The sequence below is a fragment of the Rana temporaria genome, chromosome 3, assembly GCF_905171775.1.
Source record: "Rana temporaria chromosome 3, aRanTem1.1, whole genome shotgun sequence".
In the NCBI taxonomy this organism is placed as follows: Eukaryota; Metazoa; Chordata; class Amphibia; order Anura; family Ranidae; genus Rana; species Rana temporaria.
The window spans coordinates 245,041,167-245,060,847 of record NC_053491.1 but is presented as its reverse complement, the minus strand read 5'-3'; the positions used below and the strand labels follow the sequence as shown (position 1 = coordinate 245,060,847).

The window sequence follows — 19,681 nt, the reverse complement described above, 5'->3', positions numbered from 1 at the left end:
AATATATTCAAAAGTGTTGTCCTCTGTCCATCCGTTGGCTGAAAGAGAGTCTAATACTGTTATACTACATTGGGTTGTAAGTGCTAGTTGGTGGTTTCGTCGTGCATCGTCGACACCCCAGACGATGCACGAGGCTGCGAAATGTGTTGGATACCCCACTGCTGCGGCTTTTTATCTGATCAGCGCTCAATTTACTATATAATGTAAGTGTTCCTACCTGCATTAAATACATCTCATAATACAGTATTACGCTATGTGCCTTTTTTTTTTTTCCTCTTCTGGTTATTTTTCATTTGGGCTTGCTTTTTGACCTCGGTTGGATCATCCCATATACATATTCACCATCAACCTGTGGTCAACACCACTTGGAGTTTTGGAGGTCGTTTGTGAGCTGCAGCATTGATTGGTTTCATCAGATCTACATCATGCTTGATTGACCCTTTCGAACGTACGTTCCTCAGGGTTCAATCTTTCTGGTTCTCTTCAGATGGTGACGGCTTCCTCTTTCTTTGCCCCCTCACGTTGCTGGTCAGTAGAGAAGTGTCCCCTTGCATTGGTGGTCAGTGGACGAATACCCCCTTACATTGGTGTTAATGGAGACGTGCCCGCTTACACTAATGGTCAAAGAAAATTCCTCTTACATTGGTGGTCAGCAAAGATGTTTCTCCTTATTTAACTGGTCAGTGAAGAAGTTCTCCCTTACATTGGTGGTTGTTATTCGGTGAAGAGGTTCCCCCTTTAATTGGCGACCAGTGGAGAAGTTTTCCCCTACATTGGTGGTCAGTAGAAGATGGCTGGAGTTTCACTTAGAAATACCGTGTGTGTTGCAAGGCTGTCTCACCCAAGCTCTGACAGATTGACTCAAATTTATATTAGCCATCAGGCATATCTCACCCCCCTTCGGGTTGTCAGATATCAGGGAATCTGGGAATGCCCAACCAAATACGACAAGATATGGGATAGTTGGCTACAAGACTCAGATTCTTGCACGTAAGGCACCTTGGGTCTGTGTTGCCAGAAGGGTGGCTTGCCCCTAGCTGGGTATATTGTTACAGGTCTAGATGACCTCCAGGGTCGACACCAGATACTGCTCTTACTTTTTCTGTTATTTTTTTTCCATATGATTGTTATTCATGACACCAGTTTTGAACTGTCTGTATTCTGATTACTGTACACCCTCATGTTATCATTGACACTTTGGATGTATGTAATAACTTTGTAAATTTAAAAAAGGTTTAACATAAAGTAAAGGTTTTACTTTCCTATCTATTCACTAATGCTAGCAGCTACGGTTGTCCCGATACCGATACCAGTATCAGTACCGATACTGAGCATTTGCGGGAGTACTTGTACCCCCGCAAATGCCCCCGATGCCAGATCCGATACTAACCCCCCCCCCCCCCCCGCCGCCTAGTTAATCAGCGTGCAGGGGAACATTACAGCTTTCATTTGAATAGTCGTCTGTTCCCCGCCGCGTATAGACACTCCCCCCTTGCCCGGGATTGGACAGGTGATCTGTCTATCAAAGTGCAGATCACCCGTCCAATCCCGAGCAAGGGGGAGTGTCTATACGCGGTGGGGAACACACAGCTATTCAAATAAAAGCTGTAATGTTCCCCGCACGCTGATTAACTAGGCGGCGGTATCTAGGTATGGGGAGACATGGCTGCATCTGTGGGGGGACATGGCTGCATCTGTGGGGGGACATGGCTGCATCTGTGGGGGGACATGGCTGCATCTGTGGGGGGACACATTTAAAAAAAAGTATCGGTATTCGGTATCGGCGAGTACATGAAAAAAAAGTATCGGTACTTGTACTCGGTCCTAAAAAAGTGGTATCGGGACAACCCTACTAGCAGCAGAAGGATTAAGAATCGTCAATGTTGATTGAGAGAGTGCAGTTTTGCTTTAGAAACAAAAATAATGTAAAATACTGTATGTTGTAGGATTCTAATATACATACCAACAGAGGAGGGAAAGCCAGTGCTGAATCATATGTGTGCTGGTACCCAGTGTTCTTTTCTGCATTACCAACTAGCACTGGATAGGAAAAATAATACACACAATCCACCCTGCTGGTTAGTTGTTCAACAGCTGCTTGCTATGTGAAGTTCATTTGCAATAAAGCTGTCCCATGGATCAGTGATCTTTAAATGTCTTAAGTAGTGGATTGAGCAGACTGTCTGAGCAGGTGGTCATCGGAGAGGCAGTACACAGAATAGCAGGAGGGACATGAACTGATCGCTCTCAGGGAAAAACAGCTTTATTTCATTAGGCCTCTTCCTCCCAGCAGACTTTGCAAGGATCAGTCTTGTTTATTAGAATGGTAACAATCTGCTGTGTGCCACCAAGCAAGGTCCTTTTCGCAGTACTTGACACTTCCAAAGTGGCAAACGTTAGAGGTTCTTCTAATGTTTATACAACATGAGAGCTGAGCTCTTCACAATAGTGACACCCTTTTAATTATTTTATGTTCACATATTTTTACTTTAAGCAGTATTAAACCCAAAATGTAATATATTGCAGTTTAGATGGGGTGAGATTACTGCGCTTACCAAAAACAAACTATACGCAGCCAACACAAATTATGACAAATTGAAAACAGAGAACACGTGGTGTAGCGCTAAAATAATAACATATATCATGTGCAAAATAGATCATAAAGTGCATTAATTGAACCACAGTACTAAAATTGAAGTGCTGGGTGCAAAAAGTGCAAAGTTCACTGGACAACTAGGTAGAGAACTGAAATCACTAAAAAAAAGTGAATAAAGTTCCGATAATGGTGTGTTGATGCCACAATATGCTAGAATAGTCCACACTGGGATAAGGCATCTGAGGTATGGTCCAATACAGTGGAAAAGGTATATAGTATAACCGAAAACCACGATTGGGTCACCAGGGGTAGTGCATCCTCCACCCAATATAAGGGGTAAACACTCTTACCGGATGGTGTGGACTCGCATGCCAGCAGCAGTGGGTCAATCAAGCAGGAAGCACCGAGTAGGGAACTTTAAGGTTGGACACTTGACCTCTCACACAAGGGATTGGAGATAAACTCAGACAGAAGTCATCCAAGATGTAGGTAGTATGGGTCGGCGTGTAAATCCAATGAACAATATCCATGATCCTCGTATTGTTAATTGCATGTACATGCCGACCCATACTACCTACATCTTTGATGACTTTTGCCAGCTCCAATCCCTTGTGTGAGAGGTCCAATGTCCAACCTTGGAGTTCCCCTTCTGCTTTAAGCACTAGTTTTGACAGGTACCTGCTCCCACTCGAGCCATCTAGGGAGTTTGAGTGGATGTTCTCCTCTCTCCCTCCCTCCTTGTAATCTTCTGGGACACATCACAGGCCCCAGAAAACCAATGGGGAGGCACTGCGTGACTAGCACATGCACCGGACACTTGCGTTGCCGGAGCAGGAGAGAAGCAAGGCTTAGGCATCGTTGGATCATGGGACAGGTGAGCGTTTATTAAAAGTCGGCAGCTACAAAAAGTATAGCTTATGACTTTTAATAAAAATGAGTGGAACTCCACTTTAATATGTACCCCATACATTATGGGCATTAAGGCTGGGTTCACATTGAAGTACGGGGTCTGATGCTTCCCCGTTCCCAGTCTGAAATTTTTGTCTGAATGCAGACCTGAAACTGACCAGAAGACGCACACGACTCCTGTGCAATTCACACCAGAGCCGCTCCGGAGATGTGTGAACAGGCTCTATTGAGAGTCGGTCACACTCTCCTGAAATGCGAATTGGATGCGCAAAAACCTGCATACAATTCAAAACAGTGTGAACCGAGCCCAGAAGGAAATTAAGTCTTAGCTACCTTCCCTCAGTAATATCAGTATGTAGCACTACCCCCGAAGGAGCTGCTGGTTTGTTTTGGGTGGCACGTTACCTCTATTTCCTCGCCGTCTAGGGTATCAGATGATAGTTGAGAAAAAGTTCAATGTCCACACTTTAGACTTCTTTTTCTTTGCTTTATTTGCCAAACTTGGTAAAAGAATAAAAGAAGTAGTTGAAAAGGTGGAAGGGTAACAGGTAATAGGTTCAGGTTCACAACTTCTGTCCGGAAACACTCCTGCTTCCAGCAATGCAGCTTTCGTCGCCACTGTAGCCAGAGTGGGTATTGCGCACCTGGACAGGCCTCTCTCACTAGCCTAGCAGCCAGGATGTCGCACGGAAACTTGACAAAGTCTCTGCCACAGACCTTCCAAAAGATGGAGGTATATTCAGTCCAAAATCCTCTCAGCACAGGATTAAGCACCCGGATCTCTCCCGATTAACTTCTTAGGAACTTAGGACTGACACGTGACCATCATTCAGCCTTTCAGTAATGGTGCATCCTTCGATAAAGTTCAAGGCCTCTTGCTCGGTGCTCTCCAAGACAGGTTCTTCATCGAGTGGCTTCCTACCTCAGGACAGACAACACAAGACCACTCTGCAAACGTAGACCCAGTCTGACTACTGGGCCTCTGACGGGGGGTGGTGGGACGACAGACTCAGGATCAACGACCCCGGTCCAATGGCATCTGTCCCTTAAGTACTTCTCCCCAGTATGCACAGCGGGACGATCAACTCCCACCGATTGGCTGCCAAAGGGGAACACCCAAAACACCTTGACCTGACTGCTGACACCCTTGGCCTGGGGTGGTAACAGCACCCCAGACAACAATAATGGTCACTTACAGCACAGCCATGGCTGGAACAGAGGCCCAAAATTTGGAAAGAATCATACAGTCTAAGTCAACCAACTCTGATGCCGCGTACACACAATCATTTTTCGGCATGAAAAAAACGTTGTTTTAAAAAAAAATGTAATTTAAAATGATCGTGTGTGGGCTTTGCATCATTTTTCAGGGTTCTGAAAAACGACAATTTTTTTTCCCCGAACATGCTGCATTTTTTAAGGAGGTTTTAAACCATGTCTTTTTATGGGTTGTAAAAAATGATCGTGTGTGGGCTAAAACGACGTTAAAAACCCGCGCATGCTCAGAAGCAAGTTATGAGACGGGAGCGATGGTTCGGATAAAACTACCGTTCATAATGGAGTAAGGACATTCATCATGCTGTAACAGACAGAAAAGCGCAAATCGTCTTTTACTAACATGGAATAAGCTAAAGCAGCCCCAAGGGTGGCATCATCCGCATGGAACTTCCCCTTTATAGTGCCGTTGTACATCACCACACTTTGCTAGAGCATTTTTTTTAAACGATGGTGTGTGGGCAACGTCGTTTTAATGATGAAGTTGGAAAATGTATCTTTACAAAAGGTTTTCTTTTGAATAGGGAAAAAAACACACACACACACACACACACACACACACACACACACACCAGTAGTTACTGCGTCAGTAATCACTGTTCTTGGCCACGGGTAAGCACGACCTAAAAGATTAATGTACATGGCACAAGAAGGCCATTGTTCAGATATCAGTCTTGTGCAAATCAGTTCTGATGTCAGAAAAAATAAATACCAGGAAGAAATGTCTAAGCCAGGAGAAAGGAGACATGTGACTGGAATGGAAGTTTAATTTTAAACCAATATTACCATTTTATCAGGTTCAGAAACTTAAAAAAAAAAAAAAAATCATAAGAAAAGCTGAACTTCAGTTATCTCTAAAAATGTCACCTCACCCTGCAGGGGTTATATGCTTGTTTGTATAAAGGAATTAGAATAACCCCTTATCTTATTCGTCTCTCCTCCGGCAGCTTTAAAGAGAATCTATAATTTAGCCATATTCAGGGTAACATGACAGACATTTTTGATAGGGACACCCTCAAGGATTCCTACATTTCCTGCACTCTCCAGCTTCTCTGTCACTTCTGAGAGCCCTAGGTCTAGACAATGCGCTGGCACAGGGTTAAGGACTTGCTCCCTCCCTTATGCAAGACAGTGTTTAGGCTTGACTATTGATCCATCAGGTCTGGCTACTACTGTACATCCTAGGACAGGGGTGCCCAACCTTTTGAAGAGCAAGGGCCACCTAAGCAACATGGTAACCGGTCGCGGGCCACAATGAGCGGAGCGGGTGGATGGCAGCCCACTCTACTCTATAGAGCCAACTCTATTGTTTTTTTTTTTGTGGATCGAATTGGAGGTAGGCGTTTGTAAACGGACACAAGTCCATTTACATCTGCTACTCCTTAGAGGTGAATGGAGGGTCCAATTGGGTCGGACTGACCGTGTCAAAGGGGCCTATGGCTCAGTGCAGGTAACCTGCAGGTGTACTGCTCTGCACTTTGCGGATCAGTTTGAAAGCAGCCCAGTAACGACTGCAGAACAGATATGCCCATTTATACCCTGTCATTTTAGTAATAAACTTACCTTTAATAACAGTATTCTATACTTTCCCAGAGCAGGATGTCGCGGGCCACATTAGAGGGCTCCGCGGGCCACATGTGGCCCCCGGTTGGACACCCCTATCCTAGGATAAAGCCAAAGAGGTTACATGCAGGACATACTGTACCTGGAAATACTAGGGACTTCTCAGAATTTGAACAGTTGAAATGAGCAGTAGGGAGTGCAGCAAAAGAGAATATCAGTGGGTGAGGGTAGTGGCTTGGAAGATGAACCTGTCACTGCCCCTGAATGGATTTAATTTAGGATGGTTCCTTCCACCTTTACAGTTCCTGCAAAAAGATGTAGTAAAAGCTGCAAGTTTAGAATTACTCACTGATGGCTCCAGTGTAAGTTGGCTGTGTGAGATCTTTGGGTACCTTCCGGTAGATGTCAAACCTTAAAAAAATAAAATATATATATTATTATTATAAAAATATTTACATTAACAATACTGGCTGGTTTATGAAAGAAAGATCATCAGTGCATGTAACAGAGCCATTTAAAATGACCTAAGAAGATGGAAAACAAATAACAGGTCTCTGAACTTCCCATTCCAAAAGTGAGAAGGGACTCTGTTTTTCCACTACCACATGTAAAAATGCTCCAAAACAAACTACCTATAACTGGATTTACCTAGCTCCATAGATCTGCCCCTTTCCAGTTTAAAAGGGTCCAAAAAAAAATGTTTTTTAGTCAGCATGCATTTTGTATATTAAACATAAATCTGTATTTTACCATTTTCTTTATGTTTTTTTTTTTCCGTTTTAGATTGAAGAGGGAATAGACCACCCAACAACTTTTTGTAGCTGTCTGTGTCCCCATTATGGAGATTTACCCTCTCCATTTTTCTTGGTGACAGTTATCAAGAAGTCCAAAACAGGAATGGGGGATAGTCCAGGTGAACACCAGGGATTTCCTCACTTTGGAGGGATCTCCTCATTTCCTGTCGTGGTTATGAAAGGAGAAGTGTACGGAAATATCCCCAATCGGACACAAATCATGCGGTGTGCAGAGTCGAGGTCGTTCGGTACAGGACCTGAAAGATTGTGGCTATCACTGTACTAGCATCGACTACTACAGTGATTGACAGCTTTTATAGTGATATGAATACTTACATTGGTTCAGATTGGACCAATGTTAGTATGCAATAAAAGACCATACCTGGACGTTCAGCTTTAACCACTTCAGCCCCAGACCATATTGCTGGTCAATGACCGTGCCACTTTTTGCGATTCGGCACTGCGTCGCTTTAACTGACAATTGCGCGGTCGTGCGACGTGGCTCCCAAACAAAATTGGCGTCCTTTCCCCCCCCCCACAAATATCCCCAAAAATATATAAAAACTTTTCCCCCCCCCCTCAGTTTAGGCCAATACGTATTCTTCTTAATTTTTTATGAAAAATAACGCAATAAGCGTTTCATTGGTTTAAGCAAAAGTTATAGCGTCTACAAAATAGGGCATAGTTTTATGGCATTTTTATCAATATATATATATTTTTTTTACTAGTAATGGCGGCGATCAGTGATTTTTATCGGTACTGCGACATTATGGCGGACACTTTGGACACATTTTTGGGACCACTGGCATTTTTATAGCGATCAGTGCTATAAAAATGCATTGATTACTATAAAAATGCCACTGGCAGGGAAGGGGTTAACACTAGGGGGCGAGGAAGGGGTTAATTATGTTCCCTGTGTGTGTTCTAACTGAAGAGGGGGGGGGTGGTACTGACTTGGGGAAATGACTGATCGCTGTTCATACATTGTATGAACAGACGATCAGGCATTTCTCCCCTTGACAGGACCGGGAGCTGTGTGTTTACACACACAGCTCCCGGTTCTCGCACTGTAACGAGCGATCGCGGCCGCCGGCACGCGCATCGGGACCAGGGGCAAGCGGGCGGCGCGCCCCTATTGGCTGATTTGCGAGATGACGTATAGCTACGTGATCTCGCGCAGCCGTGCCGACCTGCCGCCGTATAACTGCAGCGGCTGGTCGGCAAGCAGTTAAATATGTAGGCAATGCCATCAGGGTCCATATGCTTTTAAGTAGCCAGCAAGGTTATTTTTCCATCAACATTAGTTAAATCGCTGCATCCCTTAACACAAAACGTTTACTAATCTCCACAGATGGCAAGTGGAAAATTCCATCAGGTAAAAAAAATAAAAAATAAAAAAAAATAAAAAAAAGGTACTGATCTCTCATTAGCAGTAAGCAGGTTACCTCTGTATGCCACCTACTGGGAATAAAAAAATAAAAAAATAAAAAAAAAGGACAAAGGCAGGACAATTTATACAAGCTAAAACTTCACATTAATGGACATTATAGTGTTAAATAAAAAAAAAGTCAAGTTCTAAAGTGCTCACAGACACATAGTAAAAACAATTACCAAAAAGGTACATTGCAGTCAAATTTGACCCTTCAAAACAGAGTAAAAGCAAATATGCGGCTTGTTCAAGGAGGGAGATCCAAGATCTTGCAGATACACCAGAAAAATAAATAAAAATAAAATTAGGATTAAGGAAAGTATAAATGCCTTTTGGACTATAGTACAGCTGCTGCATTTTCTGATCAGATTAGCAGGTTGAAAGCAGAAACATCATGCAGATTTGAAAGAATGTGTAACAAATCTCAACAAATTATAAAAAATCTGCGTAATTTAGAAATAATACACACAAATTCATTGTTCTGCTATATGCCTACTATTGGCAGGTAATGCCTCGCTTGGCACATTAGAACGCGCTGACGCAGTGTGAGCCGAGTCAGGAGGGTCAGACCAACTCCCTCATAGGCCACTTTAATCTATTTATGACAGTGTCAAGATTACGCCATTCAAATCCCTTATGGCCCAGAAAAAAAAATAAGACACAGCAGCTTTCTTTTTCCACTTCCCTTTCCAAAATCAACAAGCCATCCAACTCCCTCCACATAAACTGAATTAATAAGGTCCACAGAAATGACTTTGCAGGCCCTGAGCCAAGCAACCTGACAGCTCACTGATTTGGCACAGATCTGCAGGGACTTTAATAAAAGGTTTTGACATGCCACTGCTAAAGCAGTTTATCCTCATGTGTTTTACAAATGAAGAACGGTGTACAATTGGAGCTTGTTAAAAGAACCTTAATCTAGGGGATGCAATGAGTGGGGCATAAGGTTAAACTTCTTGGGATAATCCGCTATAGAATAAACAAACACTCTTAAAAAGGTGGTTTTAGGGTTTTAATGAACCAAGCCATTACCTTCTGCCCAAAAAAGGATCACCAGTCAAAAGATTGATTCCATTCCATGTACCCACCAGCAATCAACAAGGTAACCTGCCTGGCTTGAAATGAGCATCAATCTTAGGCAATAGAAATTATATAATATATTATATATATATATATATATATATATATATATATATATATATATATATACATATATATATATATATATACACATATACACACACACACACACACACACACACACACACACACACACACACACACACACACATACGCCTCACTGTGCCCATGACTAGACTGACATTTAGCATGGGAGTCTATGGAGTGTGCCAAGTTACGGGTCCAGTGGACCTACACAGGCTGGTACCGGGTCCCCAAAGTCACCGGAGAAATGACCGTTTAACATGGGAGTCTATGGAAGGGGTGCCCGGCTTTGAAAAATCGTTACTCCCCGGCCATAGGTCCCCCGGACAACAAACGTTGCACACTTGTAGAGGAAGAGTGGCGCTACATGTGTGCCAAGTCCAGTTTGGAGTCCAGGGGACGGCACCGCGTCCACAAATTCTGGTAGATCAGGCGCAAAAAGGGGACTCGAGTATAAGCCGATGGGGGCATTTTCAGCAACAAAAAAAAAAAAAGGGCTGAAAAACTTGTATATACAAATAATATTATCTGTGTGTGTGTGTATATGTATATGTGTATGTGTGTATGTGTGTATGTGTGTGTGTGTGTGTGTGTGTGTGTGTGTGTGTGTGTGTGTGTGTGTGTGTGTGTATATATATATATATATATAAAGTTTTGACAAATTTGCTTGGAATCTAGGAGCCAGCTAAAAAAAGTTAGGAGCCAGAAAACGCGCCCCGTTCCGCCGAGCTCGCACACAGAAGCGAACACATACGTGAGTAGTGCCCGCATATGTAAACGGTATTCAAACCACACGTGAGGTATCGCAGCGATCGTTAGAGCGAGAGCAATAATTCTAGCCCTAGACCTCCTCTGTAACTCAAAACATGCAACCTGAAGAATTTTTTAAACGTCGCCTATGGATATTTTAAAGGGTAAAAGTTTGTCGCCATTCCACGAGCGGACGCAATTTTGAAGCGTGACATGTTGGGTATCAATTAACTCGGCGTAACATTATCTTTCACAATATAAAAAAAAAAAAATTGGGCCAACTTTACTGTTGTCCTATTTTTTTATAAAAAAAAAAAAAAAAAAACGTGCATTTTTTCCCCAAAAAAAGTGCACTTGTAAGACCGCTGCGCAAATACGGTGCGACAGAAAGTATTGCAATGATCGCCATTTTATTCTCTAGGGTGTTTGAATAAAAAAATTATATATATATATATATATATATATATATATATATATATATATATATATATATATATATATATATATATATATATATATATATATGTTTGGGGGTTCTAATTAGAGGGAAGGAGATGGCAGTGAAAACAAAGAAAACACATTAGAACTGCTGTTTTACTTGTAATGCCAACGGTGCCAGGTCACAGAAGAAAGCTTGGGCCTTCACAAGGCTGCAAAGCCGCGGCCTCAATTACCGGCGCACGGAGACACAGGATCCTGTGCCTCCGTGTGCCCCCCACCTCCCCGCTGCACGATCGTGGCTGGCCCGCGACGGCCGGTAATTGAGGCCGCGGCTTTGAGGCCTTGTAGGCCGCGGCCTCAATTACCGGCGCACGGAGACACAGGATCCTGTGCCTCCGTGCGCCCCCACCTCCCCGCCGCACGATCGCGACTGGCCCGCGAAGGCCAGTAATTGAGGCCGCGGCTTTGAGGCCTTGTAGGCCGCGGCCTCAATTACCGGCGGGTGCCAGGTCACAATTGCGACCGGGCGTCCGGATTTTGTCGAGCCCTGATAGAGATATGCAGAGAGCTTTACAGCATCCCATACTGCTTTTATAATTGATTATGTGATCACTTTTTTATCCATGCCATTTGTTATATGAATTTTTTAATAAAACCTGTTACGGTTTATTTTTTGACCTGCACCATTTGGAGCCCTCTTTTTTTATCTTTTTTCCATTTTCCGCGAGTCCTTTGGAGTTCTTCATTTACACCCTGAATTGGAAGTTTCATCCGTCCAGTTCCTGTGGCTTGTGACATCCATCCCACCTGATTGGAACAACTACGACTGCCTGGGTAGATCCACTCCAGGGGTCGCCAGATGCGGCCCTTTGCTTGCTTTTATGCGGCCCTTTGGGTTTCATCCACGGATACCAACAATGGGACATAGTTTCCCCCAGCCACCCACTCACATCAATGAAAGGACACAATTCCTCCCAATTACACCAAAGATGGGGCACTATTCTCCCCAATGATGGGGCACAGTTTCTCCCAATGACACCAATGATAGGGCACAATTCCTCCCAATGACACCAATGATGGGGCAAAATTCCTCCCAATGACACCAATGATGGGGCACAATTCCTCCCAGTGAAACAAATGATGGGGCACTATTCCTTTCAATGACAGCAACGATGGGGAACAATTTCTTCCAAATTACACCAATAATGGGGTCCAATGACACCAATGATAGGGGACAATTCCTCCGAGGCCAACAATGGGGCACAATTCCTCCCACTAATACCAATAATGGGCCACAAGTTCTCCCAATGACACCAATGATGGGGCACTATTCCTCCCGAGACAAACAATGGGGCATTATTTTTCTCTCAATGATGTTGGGACCTTTTCTATTCCCAATGGCCGCAGTCCTGAAGGACAGTAAACCGGGCCCTTAGTTTAGAAAGTTTGGAGACCCCTGCTCTATGCAGTGATCCAGGTCTGCTGAGACCATTAAGCACATGACTCACTGTTGCAAAACATTTTAGTCCACACCCTCTGGTAAGAGTACCTTATTATATCCATTACTACACTGTGATGCCTTGGTGATCCCTTCAGGCAACTATATATTCAATACTATACGCCAACGATTGGAAAGTCACCTCCTTTTTGGACAATTTTACACACCAGGTTGTGTCATTTATTTGATCCAGCATCACATTCATTGTGATACATGGTCTTCATATGGACTTTCACATATATTTAGTTTGCATTTTCATATTATAATTTTTTTGATCTTGTGTCACCATAACCATTGTGCACAACACACTTTAGCGCTGCACTATTGTTCTACATTTCTTTTTTACTTTGTTGGAGTGCTGGCTGCTTCTTCATATATTTGTTTGGTTTAGCGCAGTCTCTTCCCCCTTTTTCCAGGCAAAGAGCATTTGGTATCACTCCACCAATGACAGTAGCCTGTGCTATACAGGAAGCATTAGCTTATGCAGCTCTGCTCCGCACCTGCTTGCTTCCTCTACTGCTGGCGTCATTCACAACACTGATGTTCTGGCATGGCAGGTCGGCAACCTGCCATCTGGGCTTGCCAACCCGCCATCCCAGAGCAGGAGATCGCGGGCCACATCAGAAGGCTTTGCAGGCCACATGTGGCCCCCGGGCAACTGGTTGGGCACCCCTGGTTTAGAATAAAAAAAATGGAATTCCGGCCTCATCATATAAAGGCGTGAAATCATTCCTCAGCCATGCATGTCCTAGTTTTTGGTATCCATTCTGACGAGACCACTGAAAGTTAGGGGAAGCACATTTGTGCGGTACATAATTCAGACAATTAGTCACCCAATCATCTACCAATTTAAAATTGCTGACACCACCCTGACACTAGAAATGAATGACTTGCGTTGTAGCCAACAGATAGCCACATAAGTTCAAATCACACCACAGAAAAAGTCCCTAAAATACATCATGCATCTTACCTAGATTCACTTTCCAGTGTAGATCCAGAAATCTGCCAGCAGAGGGCCTTTCCTTGTTCTCTCCTGATCTCTTGATTCCTTCAAAACTCATGCTTAAAGCATGTCACCTTTTATAAAAAGCCACTAAATTTCCATGTCACCCTCTCCTCTGTACAATTAAAATAGGGAGAGGCAGTACCCAACAAACTAAAAAGCATTTCCTAAACCATATCCTTATTGCGCCAAAAGAAATCCATACACATGCGTTACTTAAAGGAACACTAAAGTCAATTTTTTTTTTTTGTTGCAAAATAACATTATACTTACCTCCACTGAGCAGCTCGTTTTTGCACCGAGTGTCCCCGAACCCTGTCTTCTGGGGTCCCTCGGCGGCTGTCTTGGCTCCTCTTTGCAAGAGCTTTGCACCTTCATGCGAGCGAGCTCGCATGGTGGAAAGCTTTTGCGGGCGTGCTCCCGTAATACAGCGGTGGGCATAGCCACCGACTGTATCACTTGGCCCCGCCGCGCCGCGTCATTGGATGTGAATGACAGCAGCGCCAGCCAATGGCTGCGCTGCTATCAACCCGTCCAGCCTAGCCAATCAACGGCCAGGCTGGGAACCGAAGAGGATCACGGGGACGCGCGCGGGACTTTCGAGGGGTGAGGCAAGAAAACGGGGGTTCGGGGGGGGGGGGGGTACAGTTGGATGTTTTTTCACCTTAATGCATAGGATGCATTAAGGTGAAAAAAACAGTTTGTTATACCTTAAAGGGGTTGTAATGGTAAAAGTCAAAACCTTTGTTTTTTGTTTTGGATAGAGTGGAGAGGGATTAGAACACTTGTCAGTTTTTATTGCCACCTGTGCTCCTGTTAAGATTCAGCCTCTCTATTTGTCCTGTTTACCATCATCACTGAAAGGAAAAGCAAATCCCAAATTTTGGGTTGTCCCCAGAAAAGTAATAGATGGGAATTCTTCCAATGGGGACAGTTTTGGTGACCTGGGAGTCCACTAATTATATTAACCCTTTAATGACCAAGCCTAGTTCTGACATTTGGTGTTTACAAGTAAAAATCCATATTTTTTGGCTAGAAAATTATTTAGAACCCCCAAAAATTATTATACAACATATTATATATATATTTTTTTAGCAGAGAATCTAGAGAATAAAATGGCGATTGTTGCAATATTTTATGTCACACGGTATTTGTGCAGCAGTGTTTTAAACGCAACTTTTTGGGAAAAAGGACAAGTAAAAGTTAGCCCAATTTTGGGGATAAATGTGAAAGATGATGTTACGCCGAGTAAATAGATACCAAACATGTCAAGCTTTATAATTGCACGCATTCATGGAATGGCGACAAACTACGGTACCTAAAAATCTCCATGCTTAAAAAAAAAATTACGGTTACCAGGTTAGTTACAGAGGAGGTTAGTGCTAGAATTATTGCTCTCACTCAGACGATACCTCACGTGTAATTTGAGCACAGTTTACATATGCGGGCGCGACTTCCGTATGCGTTTTGTTTGCTGCGCGAGCTTGCGGGGACTGGGGCACTTTAAAAATGTAAATAAAAAAAGTTTATTTATTTTTACATTAAAAATTGTGTTTAAAAAATAAAATAAAAATGTTATCACTTTTATTGCCGTCACAAGGAATGTAAACATCCCTTGTGACAGTAATAGGTGGTGACAGGTACTCTTTATGAGGGATCGGGGGTCTAAAAGACCCCAAATCCCTCCTTTACGCTTCAAAGTATTCAGATCGTCGAAAATGGCGATTCCGAAATACTGTATATATTTTTAAATCCGGTACCACTGGCAGTCGAGTAAACCGGAAGTGACGTCGCTTCCGTGTTCGCGGCTTTGTTCCAGTCTTTTAGCCGCATCGGTTGTTATGCCTGGAAAGCCGATCATCCACTCCAAAAAAAAAACAACAGTACTGGGATGATGCCTGCAGCTGCGGGCATAATCCTAGTATAACCCCCGAAAGGCGAGGACGCATATATGCATATGCTCGGCGGGAAGGGGTTGATTTAATTTCATATATATATATCCTGGGCGATTACGTAATAGGGGGCAGGGTCTCCAGATGATATCACCCAGTGACCACGCCCCATGCCTATATAAGTCTTTGCACACCGCGCACACGGCATTACAGCGGGAGAGAGCGTTGTGTCAACATCGGAAGAGGGAAGATGACGACGGAGAAAACCAGGCCACCGCTAGCAAAAGAGCGGGCAAAGGAGCAACGGTGAGCGTGGAAAAGAGGCCGGTGAGCGCGGAAAAAAAAAGGCCCCAGGGGCTGCCTAATAAATTACTTTAAAAAAAGTCTTGTGTGTCAACATGGGGTCAAGGTGCTTTGGAGTGGGGGGGAAGCAGTGCACCCCCCTGCCCCAAAGCACCCACACCCCCATGTTGGGGCAATGCGGCCTGGTACAGTTGAGAAAGGGGGTACTCGCTCATCCCCATCTGCTTTCCTGACCAGCCAGGCTGCGTGCTCTGATAAGGGTCTGGTATGGAATTTGGGGGGACCCCCACACTTTTTTCCGGCATAGGGGGTTCCCCTTAAAATCCATACCAGACCCAAGGGCCTGGTATGCTCTTGGAGGGGGAACCCATGCAGTTTTTTATTTAAAATTTGGTATAAATCTTGAGGGGGAACTCCACACCAAACACAGTGCATAGTATTGGCGGGGATCAAAGTCGGATACTTGTTCATTGAAGTTGGACGCGTCTCTGACTTCAAGTCGCAGGGCAAAGTCAGATCCAAAGTAGTACGACTGTCGTACCAGTGTGAACCCGACAGACCCCTGCATCTTCATACAGTGCTGCACTGACGTTTCTGGATTCTGAGTCATGGGGAGAGTAAAAGAATTGTCAAATGATCTGCTGAAAAAGGTAGCTGAACTATATAAAAACAGGAAAGGGATACAAAAATATATCTAAGGAATTGAGAATCAAACTCTAAATCAAGAAGTGGAAAATGAGGGGTTCTGTTGAAACCAAGCCACGGTCAGGAAGACCAACTAAAATTTCAGCCACAACTGCCAAGAAAATAGCTTGGGATGCAAAGAAAAACCCACAAACTTGTTCAGGTGAAATACAGGAATATGAAAACATGTGGTGAGGCCCTTTCAAGATGCACAATAATGAGGCACTCGAAAAAAGATGGGCTGCATGGTTGAGTCGCCAGCAGAAAGCCATTACCACAAATTATCCCACTTACAATATGTCAAACAGCACAGAGACAAGCCTCAACCCTTCTGGCACAAACTCATTTGGAGTGATGAGACCACAATTTAGCTTTTCGGGCCACAACCATAAACACTACAATTGGAGAGGAGTCAACAAGGATAAAAAGGAACGGAGGTGGATTGCTGATGTTTTGGGGATATGCGAGCAACAAAAAGGCACAGGAAATTTGGTGAACCTAGCCTCAGTAAAGTTACCAAAACGGATGGTAGAGATTTTTTTATTTGATGCAGGTCATTTTAAAAAGGGCCACAAAACCAAAACACTGTCTTTATTTCCCTATTGAATCCCCCCCAGTGTCTGAAAATACATGGGGTGATGCACTTGGCTGCATGTGTTATGATGGAAATTAACCCTTAAAAAAGATTTTGTATGAAAACCTAAGCTTCTCTCCATTGAGCATTACAAGACCCAGGTCAAACAGGGCAATGGCTTCTTGATCACAAAAACGAATTTCCGAAACAAAGGTTTAATGAAGCTCAGATTTTTAGGCGACTGTGGCGAGCACTAGCATGAACGTTCCCCTGGGCATGTTCAGGCCATTGCTCAATTGTAGTTAACAGCAGGAAATGCATTAGGTAACAACTTGCGTGAATGGTCATCAGCTGAGCCATTCCTTTCCTCAGGTAAAACGAAGGAGCAATTAAGGCTTGCGCTGATGTTCACTGAACTAGACACACTAATGTAGAACAAATTAGCAGAAAAACACAGGCATGCACATATAGGTTCAGGAAACAGATACACCGTTATGGCTTCACAGACCATTGGGTTTCAGTAATGGCATTTTTCAGCACAGCTACTGTGACCATTAAGAACAGTTGTTCCCAGCTCAGTGTAGGCCAAATATTGAAAAATCGGTTAGTGGACAACAGACTTGTCACCAGCCTTGCTCATGCTCACCCCTGCCGCTTGAATGCGGTGCTTCCCCCTTACTGCCAAGTAAACCTGCCCCTACGGAGGTCACAACTTTGTTTACTTAGTGGAAGGGGAAAGCAGCGCTGCCATTCAACGAGTGTCAGGTGAGAGGGCTGTTGCGTTGACCGGGTTTTTTTTTTTTTAAATAATTGTTACTGATGATCGATTTACATCTCAAACACTGGGCCAGGGTGCTGGGGGAAGATCAACATAGGGGCTATAAAAGCTATGGACCACAATATTCACTCTGCACTGCACCACAATAGCACAGGACCCTTCCCCAATGTCGTTTTGCATCACAGCTATGGCGCATTGATGTTTACAAGTACTATGGGAAACAATATTTCCCTCATGCGATTCAGTGCAACCCAAATTGCATCTGAAATCACATCAGTGTGAACAAGGCCTAAATCTTTAGGCCATCAGCAGATCAGCCTCTAGTGACTCACTAGTGGCACAGGGCTGAAAATAAAGAGGAACTGTATTTTAAAGAGTATAGGTTAGGGGTTCAACGGATCAAAAAACTCAAGGATCGGATCGATCCTCGGATCAGGAGTCACGGATCAGATCATTTTCGGATTAGCAAAAAAAAAAAAAAAAAAATAATATATGACAAATCCTGCTACACCCACCGGAGTTTTAGATTTCACATTTATTTTCAACACAAAACTGAGCTTATGTGCTTAAATACAGTGTTTGGAAATCTGACGGACTGTTTTAATGTTACATTTTAAAAGCCGCAGCAAACCTGCTGACCTTACATGGTTGCTAATGTGACAGAACACCTCTGATTTTCACTTTTAATTTAACATTTAAGCAGTCCGTCGGATTTACAAATACTGTATTTAAGCAAATAGGCTCGGTTTTGTGTTGAAATAACTGCATCCCGCAATACTTATACTTGCAGCCAAGTGAAAGTCGCAGCCCCATGTAGGAAAGTGGTGTCACCAGTTACCCTCCTGTGACCTGAACTGTCCCAACGTCCCAGTGTCATTGATCGGCGCAGTGTTGTGTGTCTAGTGAAAATCCCCCCTACATACAGATCCCCCCGATCGCCTCCTCTCTCTTCTCTGGCAGCACTTTTAAGGTGCAGCATAGAGCACATGGCTGGGCTGTTATGAGTCAGTCACCATGAGCTCAAGTGCCCGCAAATTTCCGTGGAGCAGCCTGAATCCCCCGCGCAGAGTGGACCAAGATGGCCGCCGCTTCGGAAGCTAGGCCGAAGCCGCGGCCTTTCCTATGGACCGGGAGGCCCGCAGATCACCGTGTGTCCCGAACCGAAGGTGCTGATCCGTACGGATCAATGATGATCCGTTGCACCCCTAGTATAGGCACTTTAAATGTATTCCGGAACTATACCTGCAAAAAGGGAACAGCCTGACTAAAGTTCCACTACCAGTCAGAGGCTACATTGCCTGAGATCTCAAGCTACATACAGATTTAAAGCGAAGAGGCGGTAGGCACAGGGATGTCTAGGCACACTCAAAAATTTTCAGGAGGTATTCAGGACAAAAATGTAAATGTGCGGCTTAGGCCTTGTACACACGATCAGTCTAAACCGATGAAAACGGACTGAAGGACCGTTTCATCGGTCCAAACCGACCGTGTGTGGGCCCCATCGGTCAGTTATCCTTCGGTCCAAAAAAATAGAACTTGCTTTAAAATTGAACCGATGGACGCCTAACCGATAGGTCAAAACCGACGGTTAGTATGCAAAAGCATCGGTTAAAAATCTGCGCATGCTCAGAATCAAGTCGACGCATGCTTGGAAGCATTGAACTTTATTTTTCTCAGCACATCGTTGTGTTTTACGTCACCGCGTTGGACTCAATCGTTTTTTTAACGGATGGTGTGTGGCCACATCAGACCATCAGTCAGCTTCATCGGTTAACCGATGAAACGGTCCTTCAGTCCGTTCTCATCGGATGGACTGATTGAGTGTACAGGGCTTTAGGCACAACAAACATCTTTAGATGTCCCCTATAACGCAGCTAAGTTTGGGTCCATTTTTAGATCATTGGATAGGGGTTTATTTTAAAGTATAGCTTTAAGCCAAACTTTTTCTTTCTAGTTTTGGCAAGGAAGGGTTAAAAGCTGCCATCAACCAATTAGCAGTCATTTAACTTTTTTTTTTATAATGAAAAAAAT

The 19,681-nt window shown here is 43.8% G+C and overlaps 1 protein-coding gene across 2 annotated transcripts in view; it reads right to left on the bottom strand.

Annotated features, from left to right (window-relative positions):
• The window catches only part of ERGIC1 (endoplasmic reticulum-golgi intermediate compartment 1), a 147,509-nt gene that overhangs the window by 91,601 nt on the left and 36,227 nt on the right, over nucleotides 1–19,681 (bottom strand). For both annotated transcript variants that reach the window (XM_040344545.1, XM_040344544.1), the window contains exon 2: nucleotides 6,690–6,751. In XM_040344545.1, the coding sequence (XP_040200479.1) occupies nucleotides 6,690–6,751 (62 nt within the window). The remainder of the gene's footprint in view (nucleotides 1–6,689; nucleotides 6,752–19,681) is intronic.